General features: G+C 35.8%; 1 protein-coding gene across 5 annotated transcripts in view; it reads right to left on the bottom strand.

Annotated features, from left to right (window-relative positions):
- The window catches only part of RB1CC1 (RB1 inducible coiled-coil 1), a 94,835-nt gene that overhangs the window by 20,799 nt on the left and 48,824 nt on the right, over positions 1 to 25,212 (bottom strand). For 4 of the 5 annotated variants that reach the window (XM_004697553.2, XM_004697552.2, XM_045293041.1 and 1 more), the window contains 11 exons: positions 20,772 to 20,956; positions 20,248 to 20,434; positions 20,073 to 20,154; positions 19,563 to 19,624; positions 18,724 to 18,827; positions 17,699 to 17,825; positions 15,714 to 17,611; positions 8,283 to 8,448; positions 5,878 to 5,986; positions 5,531 to 5,771; positions 2,722 to 2,776 (listed from right to left, as the gene is read on the bottom strand). In XM_004697553.2, coding sequence (XP_004697610.1) covers positions 2,722 to 2,776; positions 5,531 to 5,771; positions 5,878 to 5,986; positions 8,283 to 8,448; positions 15,714 to 17,611; positions 17,699 to 17,825; positions 18,724 to 18,827; positions 19,563 to 19,624; positions 20,073 to 20,154; positions 20,248 to 20,434; positions 20,772 to 20,956 — 3,216 coding nt within the window. Of the gene's footprint in view, positions 1 to 2,721; positions 2,777 to 5,530; positions 5,772 to 5,877; positions 5,987 to 8,282; positions 8,449 to 14,412; positions 14,911 to 15,713; positions 17,612 to 17,698; positions 17,826 to 18,723; positions 18,828 to 19,562; positions 19,625 to 20,072; positions 20,155 to 20,247; positions 20,435 to 20,771; positions 20,957 to 25,212 lie in introns of those variants that run through there. The other variant, XM_045294049.1, reaches the window with a different exon arrangement.

Below are 25,212 nucleotides of genomic sequence, written 5' to 3' on the forward strand. Positions count from 1 at the left end.
TTTACAGGCCAAATAGGCGAGTTAAATGGGGATGTGGTAGGAATTACCACCCTGCATCTTTCAAGTCTTTGATGGTGGCACTGATCTCTGCAATCTCTCCAGGAATGCGGTACTACTTTTGGTTTACTATTTTCCTAGGCAATGGCAATTCTAAAGGGGAAATGCATGTGGATTCAGCCTCTGGTGATGCTCCTCCGACCACGGACGGGGGATGTGAACAGCCTTGCTGTCATACAGAGTGCATTGAGAAGTGGACTGCTGCAAATGCAATTAAGTTAAAATGTAACCCCTCATGGTTTGATCTCCCTTTTGCCCCATGTTAAATTTGTTCTAGTTTTTAGTATTTTCCTCTTGCTTTTCAATTGAGTTTTCTTGCTGTTTTACTTCATTATTGCTCTTTGTTTTCATGTTTTTCTTTATATGAAATTCAGGATATGTAAATCTATAGAGACAATAACGGGATTGATCATTTCTTGGAGGTATGGTAGGAGAGGTTGGGGGAAATGGGGAGCTAATAACAATGAATAAAAGAAAGAAGACAATGTTCTAAAGCTGTAGTGATGATGTACAACTCTTTGTTTTCCTTAATAAATCATTCTACTGGGAGCTCTTGCAGCTCTTATAACAATCCATACATTCATTGTGCCAAGCACATTTGTACATATGTTGCCATCATCATTAAGGCCATCAAGATTATACAACTCTTAATATAACTGAACCATTGGATTGTATAATGTGTGAATTATATGCAAATAAAACTTTTAAATGTTTAGATCTTGATAGAGAACATATAAAAAATTATTTAACACTTCAATATCTTTAATAAGGGCTTGTAGGATTTTGTAGCCAAATACATTCTGACTTTAGTCATATAAAATATGTGCCTACACAGTTACATAAATCCTTATCAAACTCACCAACACTGAACTCATTGCCAATGAGGACATTCAGACTCATAGTGACCCTCTATAATAGGGCAGAACTGCCCGTGAGTTTCTGAGACTATAGTTTGTTAAGGGAATAGAAACCCTCCTTCCTCTCATGTAGTAAGTGCTGGTTTCAAGCTGCTAGCCCTACAGTTTAACAGCCCACCTTTTGACCCATTATGTCGCCAAGGCTCCTTATATATATACACGTATAAAGTATGCACGAACGCACATACATCAACCGTGGTGGCACTTTGAGTTAAGCACTTGGCTGTTGACCGCAAGGTTGGTGGTGTAAACCCACCAGATGTAGCTGTCCGCTCTCAAAGATTTATAGGCCAGAAGTCGTCAGGGACAGGACTGTTCTGCCCCTATAAGGTCACTCTAAGCAGGATTTGACTCAACAACAGTGAGTGGGTATACACGTCTATATACACACATTCTTTGTTTTGGTTGGTGTTGTTCTGAATTTTTATACGCCATAACAATTGCCAACCAATCTTTTACATTTCCCATCACCAAAAAGAACAAGGGTCTGCTATGTGAGATGGAGTCCTGGTGGTATGGTGGGTCATACATGGGTCTGCTCACTACAAGGCGAAGAGCTCAAAACAACCAGCTGTTCTGATGGAGATGGACGAGGCTTTCGAAATATTGACTTCTGTCGGTATTTACAGTCTCAGAAACCCACAAGTGAAGGTCTACTCTGTCCTACAGTTGTTATGAGTCAGAATTTACTCCAGAGAAGTAAGCTGCTTATAGAATGCAGTCTTTTGCCCCACTGTTCTGCACTGCTAATTTTTATTGCATAAGTTTCTTAAAATGTGTTTTTGTTTTGTTTTGTCATTATACTCTTATTTATAACATTCTTGAAAATTCTGAACAATGTTAATAAAACCCTATTTTATCTTATAAAGATTTTACTGGAGGTTCTTACAACTCTTGTTACAATCCATACATCAACTGTATCAGACATATTTCTACATATGTTGCCACTTTTCTAGACATTTAATTTCTATGAGCCCTTGGAATCAGCTCCTCCGTTTTCCCCCTGCTGCCTCCCCCCACACCCCCATGGCCCCTTGATAGATTATAGATCGCTATTATTTTCCTATCTCACCCCAACCGCTGTCTCCCTCTCTGGTTTCTGTTGTTCTTCCCCCCCGGAGGAGTGTATGTGGTTGTGTGCCATTCATTGCGATCAGTACCTCCTCTCCCCACCTTCCTCCTACTCTTTTGGTAGCGCTATTCCCATTCCTACTCCTGGGTTCTGTGTGTCATAAGCTTTATCTCTCGCCTACACCTGCGAACATGTTCTGGTCCAGTCCTTTGTGGGAATCAGTACTGGGGTCATGATAGTGGGAGGTGAGGAAGCCTCAAGGAAACAAGAGGTATATTGCATGATCCATCAGTGCTCTACTGCACCCTGATTGACTCATCCCTTACCCTCATCGAGAACCCTAGGTGGGGGATGGATAAAATCCTATTTTATATGGATAAAATATTATTCTACCCTGGAAAGACTATCAGATTTCCCCCCTAATACAAAGTTCATTAACTTCTAAGTTATGGCAACAGGAGGCCTGAAATATTACTGTAAATTCCTCAGTCACTTAAATCACAAAATTGTAAGGCTTATCAAGAGAAAAGAGAGAATTTATAAGCATAAATAGTGTATTTCAAAATATTTTTAAAAAAGTCAGTCCATTGAGTATGTTTTCATCATTAAGGTGAATCCACTGCCTCTCCAAAGTGAGGATATTAAACAGTATATTCAAGAAAAGAATGTACTTACCCGTTCTAACAGCATTATCCTCTGTTTTTCTTCAGACAGCAAATGGACATTTTCTCTTAAAATGAGAGAATGATTTTAATTTTAACCTTAATGTAATCTTGATGTAAAAATATTAGATAATTCTATATATCTTTTAATAAATTAAATCTTTAAGTCATCTGTATTTGTGAATTTTCTTTGATCAATGTAAAGCATGGAACTGGACACTCTTTCCCTATATGCACACACATCCATAATCAGAAGCCAAATATAAATGCCAACACACTGTGATAGGGGACACCTACTTTCTTCCTTAACCTATATTCACAAGATTAACCTACATCCTACTCAGTTTTTATACCAGTGGTTATATCTCCCTTTGTATTCCATGTATTTATTTTTAATCTATTTATGATCATATACTAAAGCTTTTGCTTTATCTTTGCTCCTCTTTCTAAAAAAATGCATGAGGCTATAGTTCTCTATGAATATTAACTTGATTATACACTTCAACTTTGGTTAGTTTTGTTTAATTCTGATTAATTCAATCTCTATTTTTATAGTATCTTTAATCCTAAAGGGTAAAAGTTATTCAAATTTCCAGATGTATGGATGCCTTTTGGAATTCTGACACTTCCTTTGTGATTTATCTCAAAGAACCCTCAGTAGTGCTTTATGGGAAGGGTGGCACTGTTAACCAAAAGGTTGCTGCTTCAAAGCCACCCATTTCTCCACAGGAGAAAGAAAAGGCTATCTGATCTTTATAGATTTATAGCCTCAGAAACCCTACATAAAGTCACTATTATTAGGAATCAACTTGATGGCAACAGGTTTGGGATTTGGCATTCTATTTGATAACATTATCAATAAACTGTGCTACTTTAATTCTCTATTCCTATATTTATTTTTAGTTCTTTGTTATTTCCTGTGGGAGATAAGTATTCTGACTATGAACCGGAGCCTTCATTCCATTCTTAACTCGTTTTTGATGTATGTAAACTTGTACAGGTCTGTTATTGGGGTCCCACTCATATAGGTGTGACTGACTGAATCTTGCACTCCTCGCTCGGTCCTTCTGGCTTGCTAGCCCCTCCCTTAGTCATGTCACTAGCATATAATGTAAGTAGCTATAGTCTGGAGCTTTTCAATCACTTAGGAAAGTCCAAGGTTTTAGAGGTTATCTTTAAGGACACAAGGACAAAGATCAAAAATTTCAATATGATTCAATTCTTTACCCCAAAGATGTCAAACTAAAATAACAAAAATTAGTTCAAAGGGATGTGAATGAGGTAACTGATGTGAGCTGTGGGGGTACTGTGGGCTAACCATTGAGTTGCTAGTTGCTATTAGCAAGGCTGGTAGTTCAAGCCCACTTGCTGCTCTATGGGTAAAACGAAGCTGTCTGCTTCCTTAAAGATTTATTTATAGTCTTGAAAATCCTAGGGTGGCTGTGAGGCAGAATGTACACTGGGTTTGGGATTTACTATAATAAACCTCTGATGGAAAGGAGGAGATAAAGCATGCTTGGCAGCTGAGCCACATGAATCCAGTGGCACCTAATGCAAAACTGTACAGAAGGTATAAAATAATAGAATTTGAATAATAGAATTGAAAAGATGTGCAAGACAAATAATGAGGAAAATGCAGTAATAAAAATGTCATCTTTAGTACAGTGTACTCCATGAGTTCTATGAAGTATTCGAGCAAATTATCACTCACAGAAGTAGTGGGGGCCAGGAGGTTAGAAATGAGAAATTGTGGGTAAAGTGATACAAGAGTACCCCACAAACCAGAATTTTTTCCTCAAAGCTATGCATTAAAATTTTTTTATAAAATAAACTTGTCACCTTTTAAGTGCTCTCCATTACACTTAATAATTTGTCAAATCTGAGATTCCATACTTGGAAACACCTCCCCCTTTCTTTTCTTCACCTCTTCTAAGTTGTCAAATCACTGTCCTTTCATGTCCCACTTCATTCATGGCCAACAAAAAGTCGTCGCATGGAACCAGGTCAGGTGAATCAGGTGATTGGGCAAAAGAGGCATGCGGTTCTTTGCCAAAGACTAACACACTGAGATGGCAGTGTGAGCAGGACGCTAAAATAAAGGGACTTTCACAAAAATTATCATTTAATTCCATTTTCCACAACCATTTTGAAGCCTCTTCATACAATTTCCTTTCAGAAAACTCCTCAGTCCTAACTTAGCCACCCCAAAGAACCTGCATCACAATCTAGATGCTTCTACCACTTATGATTATTGATTACTGCCGCAACGTATTATCCTATGTATTGGAAAGTGAACCTTAAACACTACTATCTATAAAAATGGTCCCTAATCACTACGGGACCCTTAGGCAGGAAAAACTTGAAACGTATATACTTCGAAAATATTCTTTAAGTGACTTATATGGAGACACAATAAATAATACAAAGCAATTTCTCACATTTATGGTTTAAAGCAATGTTTCCCAAAGTGGGCAATGCCACCCTCTGGAGGTCACTAGAATCATCCAGGGGGCTATAAAAATAGATACCTACATTTAATCCTGGATTATGGGATACAGTACAAGTTATCAACTGTCACGGGGCAGTGAGTAATTTTTTTTTTCTGCAAAGGGGGCAGTAAAAGTAGGCCAAGTAAGTTTTGGAGTCCATGGTTTAAAGAAGTGTAAAGGCACAACTTTTGGACATTTGGATAGTGTAAAATAAGTAATGTTACATTTCCTGTGTTCATAATTTAAAGCTCATAGAATTAAAACTAGTGATTTAAAAGCCTTAATATAAGGACTGAAATAACAAAAAGAAAATATAAAGACAAACACACTTACTGTACAGACATCATGCTTGTGTCCATTGCTGAATCCACTCTCCCATCCTCAGCTGTTTCCATCGTGGATCTCTCCATTTCACCAGGGAGTTCAGGGGCACAAGCCCCATAAAGTTCTGGGGCTGCAACTACGTAAGCTGAAGGAACAAAGCTGCTCCCACGCAACTTACTCACTTCTTCTTCAAGCTTTTTCTTTTCTTCAAGCAATCGAGCTCGATCTTCAGAGAGTGACTCTATTAAATCTGAGGGCCCCAATTTGAAATACGCATTATATAATGGAAAATCATTTTCTAATTTATAGCTTTAAAAAGTATTTTAAAAACATCTTAACCACCAAACAGTACCGACCTTTATCTCGCTCTTGTTGCTGTATTGTACTTTTCAACTTATCACTTAGGTCATTTATTATGTTTTCTTTTTTCATTTTCTCTCTTGTTAAAACAGTATTAAAATTTGTCTGGAACAACAAAACAGCAACTACTTAAATTACATGCATGCATTTAGCAACCTGTGCTAAGAAATAAACCTGCAAGTACTTTTGTGTGTTATCATGTACGCAAAAGATACACTATTGAGTTGAGAATTATGTTTATTTTCAAATAAAAACACTGTTATAATACAAAGCTGGGACAATAAGGTAAGCGTTATATTTTCTTGGTTCCATATTTAATCTGCTGAAGTACAATTCCATTTTTCCACTTATGTTCACATATTTATTGTCAGAGGGAAAGCAAGTGATTTGGAAATTTTGAGGCAAGAAATAAAACTAGCCAAAGATGTTATTAACTTTTTCTGAATCATTTTCAATTAAAGTTTTCATTATCTTCCCTTATTTGGACACTAGCAATGGCTATTGGAACTCTGATTGACATTGACTTGACTTGCTACTCCTGAACTTTTAAAAACTTCCTTAATGGGAATCTCTTGTATCCAACTACCTGAGAATTGCATTGTAGGAGGTTTCTTGAATCAATCTGTCAATTCCATTAAGAATATCAGATTGAAATGTAAGAGGATTAATCAGTGACGAATTTACCTACATTGACTCCTCCCTTCATCTGTCGAGTCTTTCCGATTAAAAACTTTTAAGACTCAGTTACAAATATTTATTCTCCAACAAAATAGTCCATAGTCCTTGGAGTAACAAATAATACTAATAATATTGGCAACAGAAGATTTAATAGAAAAATCATATACAACTTTTAGATAAAAATGTAGCAAATTCATTTTTAAATGTATAGCTAAAGACGATAGTCTCAAAATTCATTTTTAAATGTATAGCTAAAGACGATAGTCTCAAAATAATTATTTTTAATATAGCATTAAACTAATAATTTGCATGGAAAATAAATTTTGTAGTTATACATGTTAATTTTCATGTTTCTATAATATGAAATGGATTATGGGAAACACTACAATTAAAATTGGTATGTTAAAAAGTCTAGTTAAGATACAAACTAAACTCGGTAAGAGTTGTATAAGCCCCTAATAAAATGATTTAAAAAAAAGTAAACTCAAGTACTCACTTGTATATAGTTAGATAAAAATGATCATTTTAAGCTTAAATACTGCCATCAAACTTATTGTTATTATTACACTATTAAAATTGGAAAACACGTTAGAAATCACTGCTTTTAATGTTTTTAAAAAAATCATTTTATTGGGGGTTCTTACAGCTCTGATAACATTCTATACATCAAGCATTATTTGTGCATAGGTTGCCATCATCATTGCCAAAACATTTCCTACTTGAGCCCTTGGTATAAGCTCCTCGTATTTCCCCTCCCTTCACCCTCCCACCCTCATGAATCCTTTGATCAATTATATATTATTATTTCCTATCTTACACTGTCTATTGTCTCTTCATGCACATTTCTGTTACTTGTCCCCTTCGGAGGGGACTGGGCTGGGGATGGGACGGTGTGTGTGTGTGTGTGTGTGTGTGTGTGTGTGTGCTATCTATATCTAATCTTGTGATGGGTTCCCCCTTCCTGACCATCTCCCTTAATCTCATTTTTTTTATAGGTACTAAAAAGAAGTATAAGATATGAAGAACTAAATTAAGATAATCAGCTTTATCTCCCAGTAAATTAATATACAATCTAATTATGGCAATCTGAAAATGTGTACAAGGAGGGGAAAAGAGTAAGAAAGTATACAGAATGAAACAAGAGGGCCTATAATTTCAGATTAAAATCCTAAACAAGTCATTAATGAACCTTATGTATATAATTTTAAACTAGGTGCTTCATGCTCACGCTGAACACACTGCCTTAGTTTTCAAAAAATCATACACTTTCTTCTACTTTTCTGGCTCTTCGTTTTCATTCTCCTTCTCCAGGTGTTTTCTCCAGACCTTAAAATTTAACGCACCCATTGGTTTTGACTTATTTTATTACTGTACTCATTTTTACAATTTTTCAAATTCTAAAATAAAACCACACAATGTTAAATATGTGTAGTCGTTTTAACATGCACACCAGCTGTTACTGAATGTTATTGAATGTAGAAACATTCAATATTATCTGTGGTCTGAATTCTAGTCATCACCAAAAGGTGCCCACTGTCATCAGTGTGCAGTACCCTTGCCTAATCTGTCTCCCATACGACAGTGTGCCATCTTTAGTAAATCCAATGGTAGTGATTCCCTTAATCTCCTGTTCTGGAGCACATCTAAGAGAAATTCTCAGCAACACAGCATAAATCTGCCAATTTAAGATCACCTCCTTAAACCTCAAGTATGGGGACCATACCTGTTGTTCAGCAATCAAAGATGTTCGAACATTTTGCATTTCTTCATTCTTTTTTTTCTCTTGTTCTTCAAGTTGTTCTAGAAATTTAGCTTTTTCTTCCTCAAGTTTTTCTTGAAGTTCAGAAACTAAACTTGAAGACTCTTCTCTTGTAGAGTCAGTGGCAGGACTTAAAAATTAAATATAATATTAAAAGCTCATAAATTATATAACTAATCACAAATAGATACTATATTTAGGTTACATTAGAATTACTTAAATGAACTGATTGGTGTTAAAGATATTTCTGTGTGAATTCTCAAATTTTACCTACAAGGGAAAGAGAACAAATACAAATGTAATACATACTATATGCTCTGTAAATTTATCTAATATACATGATATACATTTTCAGGATAATTTGTTTCAAATAGCAAATACTGCTTTCAATATAAAAATCAGTAACCTTCCCTAGTCTTGCTTTCTATTTTAGTTTTGCTATTCTTATATGACTACTGAGAGAAAAATTAAACATCTTACTGAACATTAAGTAAATGGAAAGACTTTGATCTTTTGTTAGCTAATTAATGATAATACACAGGTAAAGTTCAATTTACTAGTCTATATTAAAACTAAATTATCTTAAGACTGGACAAGCCTGGAAGAGGTGAAGAGGACAAGGAAAGAGACAGATGCTACTAATTCTTCCAACTTTTCTTACTCTTTATCAATATGCTTTTAATCTTATTTTCACCTTCAATCGCCTCATATGTATGTGACAGTTGGACATCAAATAAGGAAGACTAAAGAAGAGACGATACATTTGAATGATGGTGCTAGCAAAGAATACTGAAGGTAGCTCCAACTGCCAAAATCCCAAATGGATGTAGTGGTGGCAAGGTGGAAAGAATTCATCTCACATACTTTGGACATGCTGTCGGGAGACCAGTTCCTGACCAAGGACATCATGTCTGGTGGAGGGGCAGTGAAAAAAACGGTCCTCAGCAAAATGGATTGACACAGTGGCTGCAACAACAGGCTCAAACAAAAGGAGTATGAGGATGGCACAGTCCCGGGCAATGTTTCGTTCTGTTGCACACAGTGTCACTGTGTGTCGGAACCAGCTCTATGGCACTTTCCAACAGTTTCAACTGAATGTCATTGAAAATGTAAAAGTATGCAAACAAGCCAGCAATGTAAATTAGTGTACAGCCCTAAGTATCTTGCTAAGCTGATGGCCTAAATGTATGTTTGATTATAATTCATATTTTAAGAATTAGGGTCCATTTGATAAACAATATGGATACTTAAAACACTTATTTTCTATAAAATAAGAATTATAATTTTTAAAAAATTAGTTCATGTCAATTTTGACTTAGGAAAGCCCTTAGAGTACATGAGTAGACACTCCATAGGCTTATCGTGATCTTTTGGAAGAATATCAGGCTTTTCTTCCAAAGTGATTCAAATGGGTCAGAACTGCTAACCCTTCAGTTAGTGGCACCACTCAAATATCATCAAACACTGAAAATGTACTTTGGTTTTCCTTTGATTCATGCAAGCCTGGCTGCAACATAACACCTGAAGTATAAATCTGAAATATCTTGCTTAGTTTCCAGAAAAGGTGGACTTGGGAATCTTGTATTCCCTAACAAAATAAACTGTACAAAAATAATTGTTTTAGAAATGTGCAAGACGGAAATTTTAGCTCTGCTGGAAAGCTGACAGGTTCAATAGATTAAAGTATTATTAAGGAACTAGAGGAAGGCATCCAATATATGATGTATACTGAACTATATAATAAGGTGCATCCCTAAGAGTAGAGAAGACTGCCCTCACAAAGGCTTTCAAAAATACAATCTTAAAGGGCCGTGTAGAGTACTCTGCAGGGCAGAGATAACAGGGAGATGAGCCCTCTGAAATTCATGAACACGTGGAAAGGTCAGGATTATAGTGGCAGAAGCCAATTACTGGCACTTGAATAAATAGGAGGTGATGTCGCTCCTTAAAAGGCAGTACAATAAGGATCAGGTTGGTTGCCTTCAGGGTTATAATTGACAACTAAAACGTCATTAAATTAGTACACGCTAGAAGTTCTATATCCAATTGTTAGAGATCTCTCTCTACTGTTCCACCAGATTTGGCATGCAGGTGGAAGCACCCAATTGGTTCTTCACCCTGTAGCTATTTCTTGAGATCCAGAATGTGTAATGGAATGGACATAAAAGCAACTGACACAATCCACATGTGGGTTCTGTCATGGCAGCCTGGGCTGGGTAAAACCTAGAACTGGAAAGACACAGGGACCAGAATAACTACAAGGTCTCTAGCTATCAACATCACCTGCGCTATTCAGAGCCACAAGAAGTAGTCCCTAATAGAATGTAAGAAAACTGTGAAGCAGAACCTCAAATTCCTGAGAATAAATAAAACAGAACGACTGGACTACTCGAGATGTGAGGATTCCCCTCAGACTACCTGAGATAGTCTTCAAACCTTGAAATCATTTTATAGCAAAATAACAAATTAGCTAAATTCATCTGTTAATTATGCTCCTTTACTGATAACCCAATATAATTTTAAAAGAAAGCCAAAGGGGAAGAAAGTTCTGTTGTGTCAACTTGAATATGTACTGTTTCGAAAACATGTCCTTATGTAGACTAGCAGTCAATTATCCTACATTCAGGTGGTTGCTCCACTAGTAGCTTTTTCAAATATCTACTCTTTGTTTGATCATCAATAAGGACTCCTGAACATAAAATAATTATTGTAGTAGATATTTTCCTTAGGTTACATGGTAGACTGCTAACTACGAGGTCGATGATTTAAGCCCAAAAGATGGGCTGTGGGAGAATAGTGAGGTTTTTCTCCTCTACGTAAAAGTTTACAGATGAGGGCAATGAATGTACAAATGTGCTTTACACAATTGATGTATGTATGGAGTGTGATAAGAGCTGTATGAGACCCTAATAGAACATTAAAAAAAAAAGTTTACAATTTCGGAAACCCACAGGAATAGTTCTGTCCTAAACAATCACTAAGTCGAACAGACTACATAGCGGTGAGCTTTGAATTTATTTCTATTAGTATTGACCAGGGATTAGCAAGCTTTCTTTTTAAATATTAAGGCAATGAAAATAAAATTTAGGTTTTGTAAGCTAAGTAGTCTCTGTTGCAATGAATGACTTAATTATACTATTAAGAGTCAAAGATTTTTTAAAAAGACATAACTATGCTCCAGTAGGGCTACAAAAAATTGTTGGTGGGCAAGATTCCTATAAGCCATAGCTTACCAACCCCTGGCACAAACCACATGAAGCCATTTACTTTTATATACAAGGGAAGCTACGTACTTTGTCATATTTCAGTCTCTCAGTTCTCAGAGAATCGCCATTCCTCTTGTTAGTCCTTAGGAATTGATGCTACCCTGTTTCCCTGAAAGTAAGACATCCCCCGAAAATAAGACCTACTTACAGTTTTACCTCTCACTGAAATATAAGGCATCCCCCCCCCACCGCCCAAGCAATGTCCCCCCCGGAAGCTACCATAACTCTGGACTCTGGACCGTAGCGACAGGTGCCACCACGCAGCTCACTGTTGGCTCCAGCGCAGCCAGAGCAGAAAGGAAGTGCGAAGTCTCTTTTAATAAAACAATGAACAATAAATGTGTACCGTATTCTTCTTCATGGAAGAATAAGACATCCCCTGAAAATAAGACCTAGCGCATCTTTGGGAGCAAAAATTAATAAAAGACACTGTTTTGTTTTCCGAGAAACAGGGTAACATCCTGCTTAATAATTGCAAAGTAATAATAAATACAAAGTAGCAATTATGAGTACAGCCTGCAAAATTCAGGAGTATGTTAGAAGTTAGGTCAGTGCCTAGGACATATGAAAGAGCTAATCTCCTTTAAGCTGCTCTGACTCTCTTGCTTAAAAGTTTGCCTGTTCTGTTGAGACTGCTCTGTCCATCCAGACTTATTTGGAAGCTACTGTCACTTGGGTCACACTTCCCAGCAGATGATGCTTGCAGTATCCATAGCAGAAATGGATGTAGTGTGGAGTCTTTTGCAGGCCCTACAGAATTACTATTGGACCCCAAGGAGTTCTTGATCCTTGGTCCAAGAAAACGATTTCCCTCCTGCAAAATAGGATTTGCTACTGGGTCCTGCAGTAATGCAAAACATAACCCTGCACCTACTAGTTGGCATGTAACCTGAGTTGTCTTCCATACAGTGGGTACTGTCTAACCTAGGGGTCCACAAACTTTTTAAACAGGGGGCCAGTTCACTGTCCCTCAGACCCATTGGAGGGCCGGACTATAGTTTAAAAAAAAAAAAACTATGAACAAATTCCTCACACTGCACATATCTTATTTTGAAGTAAAAAAACAAACAGAGCAAAAATATCCGGCGGCCGGAAAAATGTCCTCCATGGGCCACATGTGGCCCGCGGGCTGTGATTTGAGGACACCTGGTTCTAACCCATCAAGCCATGAAGCTGGCTGTGCACAATGGCGCTCATCATAAGGTGGAGTCTTTGTGTATCCCCAAGGCACTGGAAAAATCAAACAGGTTCAGATCTACAAATCTAATTCTTGCTACATTATCTCCTTGACATTCATTAGCAACTATAAAGTTCCTTAATAAGGGAAAGACGCTAGCTTTGGTTTACTGATTATACACAAAATGCTGGCACTATTCTAAAGCATAGGAGTCCTGGTGGTGTAGCATCACGCACTGGGCTGCTAACTGCAAAGTCAGCAGTTCAAAATCAGCAGCTGATCTGAGAGAGCAAGGGGGGACTTTCTACTTCTGTAAAGTCTCTAAAACTCACAGGGGCAGTTCTAACACGTTCTCCAGCGTCGCTGAGTTGGCATGGAGATGGCTTTTGAGTTCTATTCAAAAGCATACAATGGAAGATTTGGGGCCCAATTGAGGGGCTGGTCATGAAGAATAGTAGTGAAGAGGAATCTATTCAATGGTGACAAGTGCATTTAAAGGGGAAAATGGCATGTGCTTAGGATATATGATTCATAGAGACCATGTGAAGGCTTGACTTTGAAGGCATGAAATTAAAAACTATTTGTGGCAAGGACATCCAAATGAACCTCTTGAAATGGTTACAAAGTATAAATGTAGTCTATCAGTCAAAGGACCGAGGTGAATTGTTCTGTTTCGATCAATCAACCTCTTAACCTATCATAGAAGTTCCTACTTAATAGGCTTGTGAACAAAGTGTCCTTGAAGGCAGGAAGCGAGGGTATGTAGTTTCCACAAATCAAGCTGCTCTGAGTACCAGCACTGTTGATTACTCAGCTAATCATGAACCCAAATTATAGTGTTTTCTAGGGAGAATAACCAGTCATTTGGCAGTCATCTGGTTAAATCGGACCACTTTCATCATAAGAGACAGCAATTCAGAAGTTAATCTCCATATAGATTCACATTCCATGCTCTCAATTTTGCCAAAACTACCCTTCTTAAACTTACAAAAATGCCTTTAACAGAACTATATTATTCGTTCTGACGAAGGTAATTCATTTTACAGTGAAAGAAACGAAGTCTCTGGTTGGGTCTTACCAAATAAAGCAATGAGTGAATTAGATGGCCTGAAACAATTATGGACCAGTATATCTACTGAAGGTTCAGTTACAGTGACATATATGTGGCATCTCACATGGCTGGCAGGAAACGCTATCTGCTAGAGCAGCGGATCTCAACCTGTGGGTCATAACCCCTTTCAGGGTTGAATAACCCTTTTGCAGGGGTCACCCGTTTCATAACAGTAGCAAAATTAGTTATGAAATAGAAACTAAAAGCATTTTATGGTTGACGGGTCCTGGTATTAGGAAGGTTGAGAACCCACTGTGGTAGAGGTATATAAGGCTAGTTACCGAAATAAAAACTGGTGATTAAGCCCATGCATGTTAATTCTTTATCCCACCCCCCCATATGTATGTAACATTAGGTATGATTATAGTAGTTCATGCTGGATTTTAATATTAAGCCCATTGAATATCAGAGTGATTCTGATTAAACAGAAAGAGAAATAAGCATCAGAATTTTCACCGTAGGATGGCTAACAGCAAAAAAGTTTTGACTCATCTTTTGGAGGGCGATATGAGAGAACGAGTTGTATCACATAGTCAGAAACATATTTTAAATATCTTTATTTCGATGTTGAATAAAAAAGAATGCTAGTTTAAGGGGGGTAGGGGGAGATATACAGCATCAAATAGTTCTGCTGTTACCTTAACAATGCCCATGCCCCTCTTCTATGTTCACATTTCCCAGAATCCCCTTAGAGTTCCAGGGTTGGATCCACTAATAAAAAGGACATGCATCAGGTTTGGCGATGGAAAACAAGCCCAACCTTATTCTCCAGAAGGGGTTGTAGCCAAATGCAGTTTCCAAGTAGCTTCCTAGCCAGTACAAAGCACTACCCGTTTTGCTGCTGCAAACAGTATCAGATCATTGAAGCTTCTACGTTATTCTTGGGTACGGCAGCATCTTCCCAGTGAGCCTTTGAGAACCACCAGCTTTCGGGTGTGCTTGAACCTCAGTTTTCCTGATACTTCACATATGGTTTTCCTGGCAGTCCAGTGATTCCCTTGACCTTTGTTCTCCAGGTCTGCATCAGGCACACAAACCCTAATTCTTATATTAAATCCTTGAATCTGACCAGAAAGTTTTTCCCTGATAAGACAAGGAGGCCTAATTGTTTACTATCAGTTTATGGATATTATACAGCAGGGAGTCAATCACAAGAGACTGATTAAAATGCTAAAGTAAGAAACGAGGTTGGGTATGTTTTTGCCCATATTCTTTTGGAAAAATCAGTGATAGAACTAACTGATATACTGATTATATTCTAAAACTATTAGGCAACAAAAAGCTATCAATGCATTTTTAAAAATAGAAAAACTAAACACAATTTTCTTTGATCAAAATGCTAGAATGTTGAAAATAAAAATCTACCCAAATCTGGAATTATAAAATGCCATAATTTTAACCAGAGAAAATAAAAGAACTTGTAAAATGTGAAAACCCAATTTATGACAGTCTTTGGTAAGTAATTGCTCAGAGTAAAACTGGTCTTTAATGTAATAGGAATAATTTAAAGAAACATGTAAACGACTTTCATAATTTAAGAGAAAATTTGCAGATAAAAGAAACTAGAGCAGAAACTTACATACTAACAAATGAAATCTTCTAAAAAGTACTTCAAATTTTCTCTCAAAGTCTAAATAGCAGTACATTTTTTAAGATGGTGGGGAATTTATGTAGTCACTTTCTTTCAAATATTAGCAAAATAGGTTTGGCTTCATGAAAGTGTCCCCAAACTGCTACTCATTTCTTTAAGGTAACTGCGCAAATCCAAGTATAAAGATGACACTTTAAAAATTAAAATGCAAATTATCTAGTAATTCCAGGTTATAAAACTTATTTCTTACCTTTTTGCTAATTGAGTCTCAAGGTGTTGAACTTTTTCTAGTAATTCTTTCTCAACCGCATCTCTCCCCATTTTAAATTCGTTAAGAGCAGTTTGAATGGCCTCTTCTTTTTCATAATTAAGCTTATGAATTAACTGTTCTCTGTCTTGATCCCGATTCATGACCAATTTTTCTTTGTCTTTCTCAAGTTTATGGACAATAGCTTCATATTTTTCTTCTTGTTGGGTCATTTTTTCATCTTTTTGCTTTTCAAGAGTACGCAATTCTGATTCCAATTTATTTTGTAGTTCAACTATTTGATCTTTCAGATTTGTTTCTATTTCACATGCTTGGTGGTACAAAGATGTTAATTTGTTTAATTCAGCTTTAAGCATATTTGATTCCTCTTCATGTCTACCAATTAACTCTGAAATACACTGATCCTTTTCAATTGTCATTAAAGTTCTTAGCTCTGCTAAACCTACTTGATAATTATCATTATTTTCTTGAATCTTTTGGTTTAAGTTACTTATCTCTAGTCTCAAATTTTCTGTCTCTTGTTCAAGGAAAGATTTTAAGGTCTCCTTGTGCAGGGCTTTGCTTTCTTCCAGCATAAGTTTTATTTCATCAGTTTCAGCTTCCTTCAAAGCAAGTTCAACTTCCAGCTTGCATCTCATGTCAGACAAATCAGAAACCTTGAGCTTTAATTCCTGTAGCTGTTGTTCTTTCTCCTGGACAAGTGTTGTGTGCGACTCCTGTATCTGGTCAAGTCTTTGTTGATTTTCCTCTTTTAATTTTTCCAAAGACGCCTTGTGCTCTGTCTTAACTTTCTCAAACTCGTGTGTGTGTTTGACTTGCAGAGTGTCCTCTAATTCCTTCAGATGACTTTTCTCTAGACTTTGAAGTTCTGTTCTCAATAACTCTATCTTCTCATCATTTTCAACATGGAGCTTCTTTAAGTCTCCAAGCACTATTTCGCGAGACTCTTTCAGTTCATTAATTTCACGATTTTGTGTGTGCATTTTATTTTCCATATCTAACAACTTCTGGTCCTTTTCGTTCTGCAAGCAGATGACAGCTTCTTTTTCATGTTTAACCAATGCAAATTCATTATCTTTATTTTGCAATACCTCCTCAAGACATACTAGGTCTCCTTTCAATTTCTTAATTTTGTTCTCATTTTCTTCACTCTCCTTCATTAGCACATCAAGCTTAGCTTCATATTCGTTTTTTAAAGTATGAAGTTCTTTTTGATGTTTTTCTTGTAGTGTTATTTCGAGCGAACACTTTACTTTCCCAATAATGTTTCCTATTTCTTCTGCTGTGCATTTGAAAGAATTTGAGAAGTCACACCGTTCTTTTTGAACAAATGTTCTTAAGTGGCAAAGGTCTTCTTTGATAGTTTGTATGCTGTAGTGAGAGTCTTGGGCAACAACTCTACATTTTTCCAATTGGACACAGGAAACATGGTCTCCTGAATCCTCTTTAACACAAATATTTGTATCCTGCATACGCCTGCTATCTATTGCATTGATAACTGATGAATAAAGTGATTCCACCATCATTTCTGGGCTTTGTGGATCACTTATCGGATTAGGAGAGGATAAATTTTCTTCTATTACAAACTCATTCACAGCAGACATAAAATCAGATTCAGGACTTTCTGCTAATGAATCCAAGTCTAAAGACCCTTGGCCAAGAGTTTGTTCTACGTTTGGATGGGGGATGGTTTCAAAATCAAATGTATGGGCATCAATGCTATCAGGAGATAATTCTTCTAATGGACATACTGCAGGACATAAGGGATCCTGAACAGGTAGTGGAGGAGGTGTTCTTGGTGAGGTAGTAGTTGTAATTCCTGTTGCGCTTTCTATCCTTGGTGAAGAAGCAGACTGTGGGGATGCCTGACTTGTAGAGGTCTGGAAAACAAGAAAAGAAGGCTTAGAGAGCTACAGTAACACCTTTTAACACCCATGACAACCACCATTGGAAAGAAATGAATTTGCCTTTTGTTCACTAAGAAGGTCTGTAATGGTCTGTGACATTTCATCCAAACTTTGTGCTGCTTTTACCAAATTATGGAGAGCAAGAACATGCTGGTGTAGAGGTTCAAAGTCACAAAGTAGAGGTACCCTGAAACAATATGATTAAATTAGGTTGACTTATCAATAAAAATACAAGATAACCAAGTCACAGAAACCACAATTTACGTTAAGAATAATCAGAGCAATCACCAGCCCTTTAAAGATCAATACCAGAAATATGTTGAGAACCCTGAGATCTATGTGTGCGTGAAAGTGATAGTAAAAAGTTAAAGATAGCTCTTCTCAGGAGAAATATAAAAATATGAAGCTGTAGGGATGATAAGGTAACGGCTCCCAACTGAATTCTCAAGCGACAGCCCTTGCTTCGTTCAAAAAACGAACAAGGACAATGACCTGAGGGCAAAACGCCCTTGGTGCAACTTTCCTGGCCTTTTTCTCAATAATGCAGTTTGTCATTTGTGTAAATTTTTTTCACAAGAAGCCTCCAAGATTATAACTTGTCCTTCAAGATATTCTATCAAGATTATCCCTTGAAAATCTAAAAGTTCGTTGCCATAAACTTCTAATTTAACTTCTGCCTTTACATTTAATGCCCAAGAAGACACTGTTTTGATTGGACCCTTTTTTTCTCAAAGCACCAAAATGAGACTAAAGAAATCATGTCTGTAAGTACCCACTGCTTTCAGGGACATGTTTAAAGACATATTGTTTGGAATAAACCCATTCATGTATGAATCCTAGATTCATACTGGATCCTAGCAGCAATACTTTTTGACTCTTGATAACCTACAAAGTGCCCACAATATGCATGATATGCTAGGTAAAAAATGGCTACAAAAATAATGAAATATTTTAGGTGGCATGTTATTTTCTGCTTTGCCTTCTTTTCCATACAAAAGTCAATCTATGGTAAATATTTAGCTATCCAGGCAGAGCTCCAGAATGAAAACATTGAACTGTAATAACTTATACTATTGACATTTTACCTGAGGAATGGCTGAACTTCTGAAGGGCAAAATGATTGGAGAAACTGTAAATCTTTTAATGAAATATCTGGAAGTTCACAATCAAACTTTCGAGGCTTTTGAGTCTGTAGAAACAATTAAAAAAAAAAAAAAGGAAACAATTTAATACAAACAAATCTATAAACCTTTGCTGTGCTCCAGGTTCACTAGAATAATGAATTTGTATACATTAATAAATGTATCTCAAAAAATACTTCAAAAGTCCCAAAGATGAATAAGCACTCAGCAGCTTTAGCACATATGATACAGCATTTTTCTGAATTGATAACTGAAACAGTAGCTCTTGATAATCAATTGATTTTCTTTGTCCTCTCAGTTTCAGTAATTTTTCATGTGAACTCTAGCATTCTATCAACATTTAATGAAGTCACTTATTTCACCAGTTCATAGGCCTATTTTACTTTGACTTTAACCTGCAGGCCTTTCACTTAGCAGCAAAGTGCTTTCAACACTGTGTGAACAGAATTCCTCTTATTGCTTTAACGAGGTTGAGGTTTATGTTAATCCTACTTTCTTTTTTTTTTTCCCCTTTACCATCTGGTATTTTTCAACATATAAACTCTCACTTCATTTCAATATTTAAAAAATTATTAACTGGTAAGTCCTACCATCCACCCCACCCCTCCCAATACTATCAAAAATTGCACACTTTAAAACAACCTGAACTATTTTAGTCACTACTGACACAGACTTAGAGATATTAAAATGCTTTTTCATTAAACAAAATTTTTTTCAGTTCTTGGGCAATATGTGTGTTAAAAGACATCCAGTTTAATCAAAGTTAAGAGAGAAATACATACACAAAAGGAAGGAGGCCAGGAGTCCAGTCCCCGAAAGAGACGATTTCTTAAGAAAGACTTCCCTGTGTAAAAAATTGTTTGAAATAGTTATATCAAAAACTTTAAAAACAATGTATCTATCGTTTCAAAAAGTGTTAAAATTTGATGGAATTATATATTTAAAATATTCTAATAGCTTTAATACAAATTATCTAGATTGAAATGCAGCTATCTATAAACCTCCTTTGGAAAGTCACCAAGTTATCTTAATTTACTAACTCTTTGAAATACTGTCTGTATTCTTCATTAATTAACTGACAAATGGAAAGTCCTACATAAACTGCTGCTATAGTAACTTTCGTATATAAATTCAAATTTTACCATTTATATTTGTTGGTTAGATACTTTACATATAAAAATACAAAGAAAAATTAGAACTTTCTCTACTGAATGACTGGCTTTGGAAATAATACATTCACATTTATGAAATAAACTTTTTCTTTAAAACAGTTACTAATGAGGAACACTTACTGAATAATTTCCCAAAGGATTCTCTTTTTGATTTTTCAGCTTCATATAATTGTTTTCCATCTTTGACTAAAGCACCAGCCCACTAGAAGAGAATAGCTTATGTTAACAATAACTTAAGATATATACACCAATTGTTTGTTTAATATACAATTAAAACTGAATTTGGCCTCCTTACCTCCCTGTAGTGTTTTATGAACATTTTTCTTCTGACAACCTCCACAACAGCTAAGCAGTACATCTGAGGAACTGTACTAAGAGCTTCAACAATCTTGACTCTTTCTATCAACTCTATTACAAGGCGAAGCAAAGCTTGTAACTTCTCCCCATCTTGATCAGCATGAAGCATTACAAAGCAACACCACCTATAAATGAGATGTATTATTTCCAATATCGTCAAGTTTGTTTTAAAAAAGGTTCCCTTGTGATAAGAGTTGTATGAGCCCCTAATAATAAAATGATTTTAAAAAAAGAGAGATTTGTATACAAGAAAAAAATAAAAAATAAAGGATCCTTACTGTGTACGCTAAAGAATAGAAATTGTAGGTGCAGGCACAAAAATAGGTAGTTAAAGACATATAAACTCTATTTTCATCACATTTCAAAATAGTGGTAAAGAGAAATTTCCCAAATAACCAGTAACTTTGGAGAGAGAAATATCAACTTTAAGCATCCTAAATCAGTTATAGCAGAATCACTTACTTCAATCTAACATGTAGGTTATTTGCAAGTTCTTGTTTGGCAGTGGTACACTTTTGTTTAATATCCAATAGTTTTTTATGGTTTTGCAACATAATCATCAACTGATTTGCATGACTCAGGCATAAATCAGGCAACACAGATGCATCCTTCAAGTTTTCAGCTCTCATCTGATTCGCTAAAAATCCCTTTGAAAGAAAATATTTGGAAGGACATTAATATTGTTCACGAAAGGCACAAACACGAACTATTCTGTGTTCTTTGAATTACAGCTATTTCAATTTTGAGAATGTAAGAAACGTTTCTCAGCACAAGACCAGAATATCCAAGGAAGAAAGTGCCAAGTCAAAAAAAAGTTTGCGTGTGTGAATTACACAAAACTTATAGAGTAAATCGTTTTCCATTGAGCAATTCATCCCTATAATTCAGACATTATATCCTGTCATTGATAATATCTCCTGTGCTGCTTTTATCCTTTATCTCCTGTTTGTACTCTTCTATACAGAACCTTCTAATGTGATCACTTTTAGAGCAGTTGGTAGTGGTAGTGGATAGCATCTACTACTTCTGGTCTTGGGGTTGTGGAGACTGGTGGAGACTGATGAGTTTATATACTCTTCTTTTGTGTACAGAGAAACCCAAGATCTGCAAAGGGTGTAGAATATTGTCTTTGCCAGATTGTTATACAATTGACTTTGGTGTCCCTTAAGACTATGGTCTTGAAACCTCATGTCCCATGGTTACTGATTTTTAGACCACGAAAAAAACCACGACTGATATAATCAAACAAACAAAACTTTAAAATTTATTGTTAATGAATGTTCCATTCCTTCAGACTTCTTCCAGATCCCAGGACTAGAACATTTCAAAATAATATAACTTAATTCCCTCAATATTATCAATCAAAAAGCACCTATATGATTTTTTTGACTATGTGAACTCCATACTACTACTGCAAATACCTAACTATCTTTCTTGGAATTTAAATATATTATATAAATAATTAGCAAAGGCTCAAAAACTGCATCTTCATAATTTTGTTTTCTCTTTTTTTGGGTTCACATCTTATTAAATATCACCAAATCAGGATATTTGTGTGCATTATAACAAATTTAGTGTCAGAAACAAGACGATTTTAGCAGTATCTTTTTATATTGTTTCATTGGATGTGTTCATTTAGACTGTATTGACTACATGTACAGTTTTTCACTTTTGTGGAAAATTTTAATCGATTTTTAGAGACTTAAAAATTAATCCAAATATAAAATCAACACTTAAATCTAAACCATTAGTGATCGACTGTCAAAATAAATGAAAACGTAATTCAGTAAAATAAATTCTACATTTGGCAACATGTTCTTATAGACTACGGCAATAATATGGTAAAAGTTATTTTGTACTGATGTTTTTTATGTGTAAAGAAGGCTAGGTATCTACACGACCTATAACTTAAAACGGAGCAAGAGCAGACTTAAGGGAAGAATGAAAGTAGAACTTAGTGCTAACTATACCATCTATTTCTTATTTCTAAGAACTATGCTATAATTACTGTTGTTGTTGGGAGCCATAGATACATCACTGTCCAGTCCACCGCCATCCTCACAATTGGCCTTAGGTTTAAGCCCATTGCTGTAGCCACTATGGCAATGCACCTTGCTGAGGACCTTCCTGTTCTTCACCGACCCTTTACTATATCAAGTATAATATCCTTTTCTAAGGACAAATGTCACCTGAAAACATGTCTAAAGTATGTGAGACCAAGTTTTGCCATCCTTGCCTCTAAGGAGCATTCTAGCTGTACTTCTGAGACAGACCTGTTTGTTCTTTTGGCAGTCCAAGGTACTTTCAAAATTCTTTGACAGCACCGTAATTCAAAGTCTGCTTTAGTCTTCCTTATTCAATGTCCAACCTACATATACAGATGAGGCAAATGAAAATATCATGGCTTGAATAAGGTGCACCTTAGTCTTCCAAATAACATCCTTGCTTTTCAACACTTTCAGGAGGTCCTGTGCTGCAGTTTTGTCCAATGCTACAGTACTTTATAACAATCGATCGTGACAACATTCTGAAGAAATATAATTACTTGCTAGCAGATCCAGTGTTGGATTGCCAAATAAATTGGCTAAGTATGGAGTTACATGGGCTTACTCACTAATCTGCAGTTAACAGTTTCACATGGTTTTCACCACATAAGAGAATATCCAATAAGCAAACTAAGTACATCTTTGATCCGTAAGTAAACCTGCACTTAAGTTGCTTAGTGGATACTGCGAACCCATCGGGAATTGTAGATCAGAAAAGAGGCTTTGATTCTGTGTAAAAGGTGCTGAAGGTTGGGAAGACATGCCAGTCATACTAAGAAGGTGAACTGTTCATGTGTTCATCAAAATTCTTTCCTGATATTCTTTTTCTTTTCTCTTTTTTTTTTACTCCTTTGTGTTTTTATTAACGGACCTTCTTTTCTCTTTATTTGGAAGTATTAGAAGATTTGCTATATAGTTTAAATGTAATAGAACAAGTAGAATACCAATGCTAACTTAATCATTTTCACCAAACCATATTCTGAAGGAAGTGCTAATAAGGAAAGAAAACTGCAGGAGAGAAAATACTAGTAGCAGCAATGAAAGCACCAGAGGAGGCATCTGCAAGTATTAAAGTTCACAACATAGAAAAGACAAGCTAGAGGACAAATGCATAAAAATATGAGTTTAACTACAATTGTAATGAAGGAGAAGTACAATATGGTAAAGGAATATAATCATGTTTAACAATGATAGATGAGATAGAGCATCTCAGAAGAAATGGTTTCCATTTGAAAGCTGCCCTGGCACATCTCTTGGCAAACACCACATAAAATTATAGAACCGAAGAGTTGTTTCACTTGGCTGTACACCATTTAACTTTCTCTAACGAACTCAATGAGAATGAGTTTACTAAAAGTCTATTTCTCTTATGTACCAAGGTAAAAATCCATGTACTGCAAGTCTGGGTTTCTGTGTCTTTATCATTTTGGTCTGATTATGTAAGCCAACTTAATGACTTTTAAATTGCTAACCATGAGAAAAATTCACTGAATAACTTAAATAATGAAATGCTTCTCACTGTATGAAATGATTATACTACTTCAGATATATCAAAATCAAAGAAAGAAAAAAATTGTTGTTTTTAGTTTGAATATTATCTCAAGCCATGGTGAGGTGTTCTAAAAGCTAAATTCTAAGGAACCATCATAAAAGAGGGTGAGAAGGGTTGCACAGCTTGAAGAATGTAATCTCTTCCACTAACTTGCACCTGTAGAAACTGTTGAATTTGTGTATGCTGTGCTTCTCAACATCAATAAATAAAATGCATTTTTTAAAAAAATCATCATTTTAAAACATAAAATGAATGAGGGAGAAAGAAGTTTAAACAAAGCCACCCAAAATCAGTTTTTCCATGGGCACAGATATAAGTTCCCAAGCTTATCTGGACTACTGGCCCCTTGACAGAAGAAAAAAACAAAAAACAACCACTCAGTGCCCCCTGTCAATTATAAACATAAATATTATAAGCCAATAATCCAGGATCAAGGATAATGTATAGGTAGCTCCTTTAGGAGCCCCCCTGGGTTGTTCCAGCATCCCTTGTAAGGGTGGTATTGCTTAATTTGGGAAAGATGGTATAAGAGATGTCCACTAAATATTAATTTCAGGTTAGGTTCACGAAAGGATGAAGGGTCAGAAAAGAAAATTCAAATCTAAAAGAAATCCATTTCTTAATAACCCATTCCTCACATAAGAGTAAGGCGGAGGTAATACTATCACCCTCCATTGATTATAGCACCTACACATCCCAAAAGAATGTCTTCTTTTATGACAAAGTTCCATTTGTTGATCTGAGGATAGATAGCATCAGAAATAGATTTGTGTACATGACCATAAATGACAGAACCATTCAGTTTACATGTGTGATTAATAAAGAGGTTTGATGCTATAAAAAGAGGTAGAAATGTTAACAATAAAAGGAAGCTTCTAAAAGTTCATGTAAATATGAAATCAAAAGATAATGGGATTTTTCCAAGAACTTTTTAAAGCTCCTATTAAAAAACAACAAGGGATTAGTGAAAACAGAGGGAGGCCGGGATACGGAGGGGCTAAGGAAAGAGGGAGGGAGGAAGGAGGGAGGGCCACTGGGGAGAAAAGTAGGGACAATATGATAGAGAATATATATATAGTACGATTAAGAGATAATGTGGAGATTATCAACAAATGTATGAAAACACAAAAGATGAGATTAAATATACACAAATATACCACTGATAAACTTGACTACATAAAAAATCAAATTCCGTACTAACTCTATATAACACTATCAACACTATTAAAATGGAGAAGTAAAACATATTACTTATAAGGTTTATCCAGATTAGAAAAATTGGCAAATAATAATTCATAAAGAAAAT

Source organism: Echinops telfairi, unplaced genomic scaffold, assembly GCF_000313985.2.
Source record: "Echinops telfairi isolate 266 unplaced genomic scaffold, ASM31398v2 ScPeMD7_1;HRSCAF=3_0, whole genome shotgun sequence".
In the NCBI taxonomy this organism is placed as follows: domain Eukaryota; kingdom Metazoa; phylum Chordata; class Mammalia; order Afrosoricida; family Tenrecidae; genus Echinops; species Echinops telfairi.